The 10,217-nt window shown below is 42.2% G+C and overlaps 1 protein-coding gene across 1 annotated transcript in view; it reads right to left on the bottom strand.

The window, feature by feature from the left end:
- Nucleotides 1–1,261: 1,261 nt before the first annotated feature.
- The window catches only part of C1QL1 (complement C1q like 1), a 90,555-nt gene continuing 81,599 nt past the window's right edge, over nucleotides 1,262–10,217 (bottom strand). Inside the window, exon 2 of the mRNA XM_060781199.2 lies at nucleotides 1,262–2,240. Within this exon, the coding sequence (XP_060637182.1) occupies nucleotides 2,061–2,240 (180 nt within the window). The 3' untranslated portion in view covers nucleotides 1,262–2,060. The remainder of the gene's footprint in view (nucleotides 2,241–10,217) is intronic.

The raw sequence follows: 10,217 nt of genomic DNA, 5'->3' as shown, positions 1-10,217 counted from the left end.
GGGTTAGGAACCACAATAGATGCCACCTGTACCATTGCTGCTGCTTCTGATGTGGATATAGCATTCATGAAATAAGATTTATCTGGAGAATATACACATATATTATACATATATACACAATGGAATGATTGGGTCGAGCGTTGGAATCTACCCAGCTCCTTTCTGTGGGGAATGGATTAAATGTGATTTACATTGGATAGGTTTGGGAGGTTTGGGTGTTGGCATGGGAAGGCTACTTTGGCAAGGAATGGGCGTCCGAGTTATACAGAAGGCCTCTGGCCGGAACAATATTGGCCAACAATGAGTAGGATTAGTCCATTGGGTGTGCTAAGGCATTCAGTGTCCTTCATGGGTGAGTTAAGGAGTATTTGTATATGTATGCACATATTGAAATCACTCCCCGTTACCCTGGAGAGGTAAAGATTTGGGTGGACTGGAAATATTACTGGAATCTATTGTCGAAGGCTTTCATGGCTGGAATCACTAGGTTCTTGTAGGTTTTTTCAGGCTATAGGGCCATGTTCTAGAGGCATTTCTCCTGATGTTTCGCCTGCATCTATGGCAAGCATCCTCAGAGGTAGTGAGGTCTGTTGGAAATAGGAAAATGGGTTTATATATCTGTGGAATGACTGGGGTGTGGCAAAGAGCTCTCTGCTGAAGCTAGGTGTGAATGTTTCAGCTGACCACCTTCATTAGCATTTGAAGGCCTGGCTGAGCCTGGGAAAATGTTCTGTTGAGAGGTGTTAAGATGTGCCTGGTTGTTTCCCCTCTGCTGTTTTGCTGTTGTATTTTTAGAGTTTTTTAATACTGGTAGCCAGATTTTGTTCATTTTCATGGTCTCTTCCTTTCTGTTGAAATTGTCCACATGCTTGTGGATTTCAATGGCTTCTCTGTGTAGTCTGACATGGTAGTTGTTGGAGTGATCCAGCATTTCTGTGTTCTCAAATAATATGCTGTGTCCAGGCTGGTTCATCAGGTGCTCTGCTATTGCTGACTTCTCTGGTTGAAGTAGTCTGCAGTGCCTTTCATGTTCCTTGATTCATGTTTGGGCGCTGCCTAATTTCAACAGAAAGGAAGAGACCATGAAAATGAACAAAATCTGGCTACCAGTATTAAAAAACTCTAAAATTACAACAGCAAAACAGCAGAGAGGAAACAACCAGGCACATCTTAACACCTCTCAACAGAACATTTTCCCAGGCTCAGCCAGGCCTTCCAATGCTAATGAAGGTGGTCAGCTGAAACATTCACACCTAGCTTCAGCAGAGAGCTCTTTGCCACACCCCAGTCATTCCACAGATATATAAACCCATTTTCCTATTTCCAACGGACCTCACCTCTGAGGATGCTTGCCATAGATGCAGGCGAAACGTCAGGAGAAATGCCTCTAGAACATGGCCCTATAGCCCGAAAAAACCTACAAGAACCTAATTACTGGAATCATTTATACAATGATAAAGAACTTAAGTTTTTCCATGTAGAGGGGAAAAACAACTCAAATATTTTTCTATCAATTTGAAATTTGGGGGATATCAACACTGATGTTTGAAATATTTCATCTACTCCTCATCCATGTGCATGCAGACACAAACATAGGATGCCATACATGCCATACTCAAATGCAAATGTGAAGTTCTATAATGCAGATTTGAGTATTTAAATCCAGATCTTTGCCTCGCTATAGAGCTGGAAATGTGTTTGTGGATGGTGAGATGATAAATTCATTCTTCGCTGTTACAGATTAAGAGACTGCCCCACAAGATTATATCCCAGGTCATTTGGGAAAGACCCGTTGCTTTTTTAAAAGCCTCTTTCCCCAAAATAAACACACCCTTTAAAGTGACCATTGATGCTATTAGAAGTGCATGGAAGAAAGGAAAATGAGCATCGACTTGAATAGCATAGCATGTTCCTCCGCAGTAGCCCCTAGGAAAAGGGCAACAGGGATGCAACCACTGCACCCTGTAGGGAGAGACTGGCTGTTGCGAGATGGCGATAGAGGTGGATTCCCCAGCGGACTTTGCCATGTGTAGAAAGCAGGGTGCACATAGGCACAGTCTTCAGTCCGAGTAGATGATGAAGCCTGAAAAGGTGCTGTATTTGTTGTTATTGCCCCCATGGGCTTTCCCCCCGTCCAGCTTGATGAACACCTCATCACCAGCATCCAGGTGTAGGATGACACTGTTGCTGGCGTAGTCATAGTTCTGGTCCGCATCTTGCGCGATGGCACTAGCACGCACCTGTGGATGGGGGGGGGGGGGGGGTACACAGGCGGGTGTGGGAGAAAGACAGGAAAGTGGGAGAGAAGAGGGATAAAAAGGTGTAAACAGTGAGTGACTGCATTGGAAGAGTGATTCAGCTACTCTTCTAGATATTTTAAATAAATGACTTCTTGGACTAAATGGTTCCGGTCCAACTTACCTATCCAAATGTGTCTCCCCTTACGAACCTTCCAGGAATTTAAGATCATCTGAGGAGGCCCTGCTCTCGATCCCACCTGCCTCACAGGCGCACTTGATGGGGACGAGGGACAGGGCCTTCTCAGAGGTGGCCCCTCGGCTGAGGAACTCCCTTCCTGTGGATATTAGATTGGCCCCCTCCCTCCTGACCTTTAGGAAAAGAGTAAAAACCTGACTCTTCGAGCAAACTTTTGGAACCCCATTGTAACCAGATAAACTCATTATTGTGAACTAATATGGAACAGCTTAACAATGCAAATGAACATGGATTTAAACCCAGAAGTCATTGATTTTTATAGTTTTAAATTGTTTTTATATGAATTTTATTATGTGATTTAACCTGTTTTAAACAATGTATTTATATGTGTTCGGAATCTAATTGTTGCCAGTCTGTATGCCACCCTGAATCACCTTTGGGCTGAAAAGGGCAGAATAAAAGTGTAGTAAGTAAGTAAGTAAATAAATAAATAGGACTATACGTTATCCTGAAATCCAAACTGCTCCGAAATCAGATATCGTCTGCATGGCTGGCTGAGACAGTGGCAACTTTGCCTTCTGTGTGTTCATACACACTGTTTCATGCACAAATCGATGTGTATAAAATTACCTTCAGATTGTGCATATGACACGTGTGTGTAGCATACATGAATTTCATGTTTAGACTTGGGCCTCATCTCCAATATATCTCTGTATCACTTGTCAGAAGGAGTTTTCATTAATAGTGAATGTGCAAAAAGGACTGAGAGACAGACTTGAGGTCAGATTCAGGGAAGGCACACCGGAACAGCCATGTTTTCAAGCTTCTCCTGAAGACTGCCAAAGTGGGGGCTTGTCTGATATCTTTAGGGAGTGAGTTGTATGTTGTGTGTCAATGGCATTGAATGTTTGCTATGTATATGTGCATTGTAATCTGCCCTGAGTCCCCTGCAGGGTGAGATGGGTGGAATATAAATACTGTAAATAAATATATAATATAATGTAATATAATATAATATAATATAATCCAGAACTCGATTATATGAGTCTACACTACCATATAATTCAGTTGAAAGCAGATAATCTGGATTTTATATGACAACGTAGAAGGGGCCAGAGACTTAAATGTTGCTGGATAGCATATGGTGATACAGTGACCCTTGGCATCCTCTGGAGTTTGGTTCCAGGACCCACACAGGAAATCAAAATCTATGGATGTTCAAGTCCCATACAATGGTGTAGTAAAATGGTTTCCCTTATATAAAACAGCAAAATCAAGGTTTGTCTTTTTGGAACATTTTTGAAAAATATATTCAAAGTCGAGGCTTATTGAATTTGTGGAATCAGAATCTGTGGATGCGGAGGACTGACTGTATCAATTGCTATGTATAATCACTTGCCTTTATCACACTTCTAGCCAGTTATGGAAAAGTATTGGCTCAGAGACCTGAGAGTAGAGCCTTGGCATGCACAGACAGTGATTTTCTGTGCTCCAGATGTCCTGATTTGGCAGGGAGAGTCATGATACATCTTCTGACAGTCTAGACATTTTTCAGATGCTTAAAATATCCCCGTTTTGATCTCTTCCTCTCTTTTCCTCTGTTGTCACTAGTTTACTGCAATCTGGGTTCAAAGTGCAAAAATCATTTGTACTCAATTAACTCAGTTTGGAGCAGGGATGAAAGAAGGTGCAAACTCCTGCCTTTCCAGTGGGTTCACGTAAAAACCAACTGATGCAACCTCTCCTGAATCATGTGTTTCCTCTTTTAGTGACCTTTTTCATTTAGACCACACTCACTTGTTGCCAGCTCATACAAGTTAGGAGTTTCAGCTGTAAAATCAGTAGTGTTTCTCAAATTGGGGGTTGAGACCCCTGAGGGGGTCGCGAGGGGTTTTTCAAAGGGGTCGCCAAAGACCACAGAAAACACATATTTCTGATGGTCTAAGGAACCCCTTTGGCAGCAACTCCATAACAAAATAACAAAATCAACCCCTCCCCAACCCCACCAGGGTTCAAATTTGGGCATATCAGCTATTTGTGCCAAATTTGGTCCAGATCCATAGTCGTTTGGGTTCACAGTGCTCTCCAGTAGTAGGTGAACTACATCTCCCCTAAATCACTGTCAATTCCTCCCAAATTCCTCCAGTATTTTCTGTTGGTCATGGAGGTTCTGTGTGGGAAGTTTGGTCCAATTCTATCATTGGTGGGATTCAAGGGGCTCTTTGATTTTGAACTATAAATCCCAGCAACTACAACTCCCAAATGTCAAAATAGATTTTTATTAAACTCCACCAATGTTCACATTTGGGAATATTGAGTATTCATGCCAAGTTTGGTCCTGATCCATCATTGTTTGAATCCACGGTGCTTTCTGGATGTAGGTGAACTACAACTCCAATACTCAAGGTCAATGCCCACCAACCCTTCCAGTATTTTCTGTCGGTCATGGGAGCTCTGTATGCCAAGTTTGGTTCAATTCCATCATTGGTGGTGTTCAGAATGCTCTTTGATTGTAAGTGAACTATAAATCCCACCAACTACAACTCCCAAATGACAAAAGCAATCCCCTTCCAACCCCACCAGTATTCAAATTTGGGCATATTGGGTATTTGTGCCAAATTTGGCCCAGTGAATTAAAATACATCCTACATATATTTACATTACGATTCATAACAGTAGCAAAATTACAGTTATGAAGTCGCAACAAAAATAATGTTATGGTTGGGGGTCATCACAACATGAGAAACTGTATTAAGGGGTCGCGGCATTAGGAAGGTTGAGAAACACTGTTTTAGAGAGTTTGAAGAGTGGCATATGGTCAGAAATGGGGTGCCTATACCTTTTCGTGTGGACAAGACTATGTTGCAGGTGACTGCCAGGCTCACTGAATAATTACAAAAAGGGAGGATCTAAAGACAAACAGTGACCAAGCTTTAGAGCTCAAGCAAAAACAGGTATGAGATAGGATTTTCCTCCTCCTTAACTTGCTTAGAATCTGCTGACTTGGTATATCGTGCCCCTGCACAGTAAGGGGCCTTTGCCAACCATATGCCCCCTGTATCACATGACTAGCAGATCTCAGCACTCCTTCTGCCCCCCTTGGCTGCTTCAGGCGAAGATCCTTTTAGCAGTTATCTGGACTTGTTTTTGCATTTCTACAAACCAGGTTTTTCCTGTCTCTGTAGTACCAGTGAAAACTGTATCCTTAAAAAGAGAAGCTTGTTCTGTGCCTCTGTGCCAAAAACATAGGGATGAGTAACTGCACAACGATTGGGAAGCAATCTTCTTAATATTCCCCTGATGCTATACCAGTGTTTCTCAGCCTTCCTAATGCCAGGACCCCTTAATACAGTTCCTCATGTTGTGGTGCCCCCAACCATAACATTATTCTCGTTGCTACTTCATAACTGTAATTTTGCTACTGTTATGAATTGTAATGTAATGTAAATATCCAACATTCTCATTGCTACTTCATAACTAATTTTGCTACTGTTATGAATTGTAATGTAAATATCTAACATGCAAGATATTAGATATTTTCATTCACTGGACCAAATTTGGCATAAATACCCAATACACCCAAATTTGAATACTGGTGTTGTTGCAGGGGTGGTAATGATTTTGTCATTTGAGAGTTGTAGTTGCTGGCATTTATAGTTAACCTATAATCAAAGAACATTCTGAACTCCATCAATAATGGAATTGAACCCAACTTGGCACACGACCAACAGAAAATATTGTAAGGGTTTGGTGGGCAGTGACCTTGAGTTTTGGAGTTGTAGTTCATCTTACATACAGAGAGCACTGTGGGCTCAAACAATGATGGATCTGGACCAAACTTGGAATGAATACTCAATATGGCCAAATGTGAACACTGGTGGAGTTTAGGGGAAATAGAGATTGACATTTGGGAGTTGTAGTTTCTGGGATATAAAGAGAATTCTTTAACCTATAAAGAGAATTCTGAACCTCACCAATGATAGAATTGCACCAAACTTCCCACACAGAACCCCCATGCTTTGAAGGGACTTGCTGGTGTGAGTCTCCCTCCTGCCTTGCATGCTCTCCCTTGCCCGCACATGCGCACCATGCTGTCATGCGCCGAGCATGCCTGCTCTCCCCTCCCCTACTTGGAATCTCAGAATCTGCCCTCCCCTTGGCTGAGAGGTCGGCCAATCACAGCTGAAGAAGAATTTTGGTGGAGGATTCACCATCTGTTTCCAAAAAGGAAGAGAAAGACATGTGGAGAGATCTTCAGCCTCCTCTGCCAAAGGGGTTCCTAAGATATGTTTTCTGATGGTCTTTGGTGACCCCTCTGAAACCTCCTTACACCCCCGCCAGGGGTCCTGACCCCCAGGTTGAGACACATTGCCCCATCTGTTCTTCTGATGGCACATGGCTATGCTCTTCCTGGCCAAAATGGCAACCAGAATTGGCAATATTATGCCACTGAAAACATTTTAAAATCCGGGAGGGTTCGGAGAGCCTTAAAGGTTTAACAGGGGGCTTCATAGGCCACAAAAGTGGATTCCAGATGTCCACGCAGCCCACTGACCATACTTTTCCATTGTTACTCTAACAGCCCCTTATCTCCTGGCATTATAAAGTCATCATATTTTCTCCAGTGCTTTCACCTGTTGCTCTCTGCAGATCAAGCTGCCAAAGAATAAGCCAGATTGACATTTGGCCATGTTGACTATAGGATTCTGGGACCCAAAGCCATTCAAAGTAACATTTGTAAGCTCGGGTTTGGTACAGATTTTCAAGATAGTATACACACAATAGTAAAGAATTTGAAACACTAAAAGATCATGGAACTCTGGCTTCAGTTTTTTTCAAATTGAGAGATGTAAAAATTATTTCAAAAATCTAAAAGAAAAAAATTCCAAATTCCAAATTGTTATGTCTGGGCTAATAAAGAGTCTTTAAGTTGGTTCTGAACATAGTAGAACTGTGGCACCAAGTCATACTTCCTGCTAAAGTATAGTCCAACCACTAGTTGATTCCTTCAAAATGTTTATATGTAATGCATATATTGAATTATGCACAGCCACACATTTTGAATTTTAATTAAACATGGTACTTTGGCAAACAAAGTAGTTTTTAAACATTCAGCAGTTTGTGAACTGTAGGGGGGTTGTTAACCAGGGAGGAATCAATGCCAGAAGGTGGGTACTTAATCATTCATTCACAGCTCCAACTCCTGACAATGCAGCTGGATTTATTTCTGGTATCTAAGGCCATTGGCATGGGAAAGAAGAGGGGATGCAGATGAGACCTGGATGAGTTTGAATAGGATAAGTATCTTCCTTTCATGTGCCTCTCCCCTGCAAATTATCCCCAGGAGCCAGCAATCTTTCTTAACATGTAGACTATATTGACCGGAAAGCTTGGAAAAGATAATAATGCTGGGGAAAATGGAAGGAAAAAGGAAGAGGGGCTGACCAAGGGAAAGATGGATGGATGGTATCCTTGAAGTGACTGGCTTAACCTTGAAGGAGCTGGGGGTGGCGATGGCTGACAGGAAGGGAGCTCTGGTGTGGTTACAAAAAGTTTGAAGCGACTGAGTAAATAAACAACAAGTGTTGGAGCTCAGCCTGTGATTGTGTTCCAGGATCAGGGTGCTTTGGATGTGGGGAGTGATGTCAATGAGTTTCAAGATGGCAATGGTTTGGTCAGGGATCTTGATGCAGAGAATGACCAGGAGATCCCTGTTCAAAGTGTAGTTTCTCTTGAGAATGTCCCCGAGGGGTGTGGGGATGATGGTGTGCTTTCTGAATTGTTACCATGATAGGGAACATAAAAACAGCTTGGCACCTGGCCCAGCTGTAGAAATTAATGAGCAAGTGGATAATGAGCAAATAGATAGACGCGAGGAGATTAGTAAAAACAGGAGATCCGAACAGTGGCTTCGGCGGTCTGCCAGGCTTCGAGAGAAAAAGATAAGAAGTTCTCAGTTAAAACGAAACCAATTTCTGAATGCTAGAGACTTAGCTAACAAGGAGATAAAAGTCCCAAGTACAGGATATGTAGCCAGATGAAGCATCATTTGGAATCAAGTCAAGATCTCGCTCTTGTTCATGGCAGTTTTGCTTGGGAAATTCATGTTCTAAGTGCCTTTGTTTCATGGTTTTGATTCTTAGATTTTATGCTCTATATGCATGCCTTGGTTCATGTTTCCTGATTCTTTGCATGTTATTTGGGGAAGTTTTGCCTTCGTTTTTATGGACTTTGCTGGACTATTACCCTGGACTACTTTGCTCCTGCTTATCTTCCTACCTAATTGGATTTACCTATTTCTTTAAAGTGTATTTTTACCTTATTGCTTTTTAATTATCTCCAATAAAATGATTGTTTTCCATCCAATGGTGTGGTGTTTAAAGTCAGAGGGCTTTTCTTGTCCTGGAGTGCAGCAACAAGATTATATAGGGACAGGAGAGAATTTCATTTAGTTTGTGAACTACAAAGTTATCACCAATGGGCAAAACTGGCACTTTTATCCATCCAGACACAAGACTTCAAGTACTTCACTCAAAAAGTGTGAGTCCACATCAATACTTGCTGGATGCTAGCTTGTTTGTTCTTTAATAGGAATCCAGACACAATATAAATCTGTAGTAACTTTCTATTCCTTGGTCAGACTGACTGCTTGTTTCCAAGACCAGTCTTTTCCCATGTCGTGCTCTCTTGGTTCTCTCATCGTTCTTTCTTTCTCTCTTGCTTCCATAATAGCATGTTATGTCCAGGTTATTTGGAAGAGTACGTCTTTTCATATGAGTCCATCCCTTGTTGTTGTTGTTCATTCGTTCAGTTGTTTCTCACTCTTCGTGACTTCATGGACCAGTCCACGCCAGAGCTCCCTGTCGGTTGTCACCACCCCCAGCTCCTTCAAGGTCAAGCCACTCATTGCAAGGATCCCATCCATCCTCCTTGCCCTTGGTCGGCCCCTCTTCCTTTTTTCCTTCCATTACCCCCAGCATAATGGTCTTCTCTAAGCTTTCCTTTCTTCTCATGATGTGGCCAAAGTACTTCATCTTGGCCTCTACTATTCTTTCCTCCAATGAGCAGTCAGGCTTTATTTCTTGAAGTATTGACTGGTTGGATCTTCTCGATGTCCAGGGCACTCTCAGAACTTTCCTCCAACACCACAATTCAAAAGCATCTACCTTCCTTCGCTCACCCTTCCCTATGGTCCAGCTCTCACATCCGTAGGTTACTACGGGGAATACCATTGCTTTGACTATGCGGATCTTTGTTGGCAGTGTGATGTCTCTACTCTTCACTATTTTATCAACATTTGTTATTGCTCTCCTCCCAAGAAGTAAGCATGATTTCCTGGCTGCAGTCTGCATTTGCAGTAATATTTGCACCTAGAAATACAAAGTCTGTCACTGTCTCCACGTTTTCTCCCTCTATTAACCAGTTGTCAATCATTCTTGTTGCCATAATCTTGATTTTTTTAATGTTTAACCGCAACCCAGATTTTGCACTTTCTTCTTTCACCTTGATTAGAAGGCTCCTCAGCTCCTCCTCGCTTTCGGGCATCAAAGTGGTGTCATCTGCATATCTAAGGTTGTTAATGTTTCTTCCAGCAATTTAAACCCCAGTCTTGCATTCATCAAGCCCCACACATCACATGATGTGTTCTGCATACAAGTTGAATAGGTTGGGTGAGAGTATACAACCCTGTCGTACGCCTTTCCCAATCTTGAACCAGTCTGTTGTTCTATGGTCAGTTCTTACTGTTGCTACTTTGTCCTTATACAGATTTCTCAGGAGAG

The sequence above is a fragment of the Anolis sagrei genome, chromosome 6, assembly GCF_037176765.1.
Source record: "Anolis sagrei isolate rAnoSag1 chromosome 6, rAnoSag1.mat, whole genome shotgun sequence".
NCBI classification, from domain to species: Eukaryota; Metazoa; Chordata; class Lepidosauria; order Squamata; family Dactyloidae; genus Anolis; species Anolis sagrei.
The sequence above is the reverse complement of the archived record's forward strand: the minus strand, read 5'-3'. Positions and strand labels throughout refer to the sequence as shown.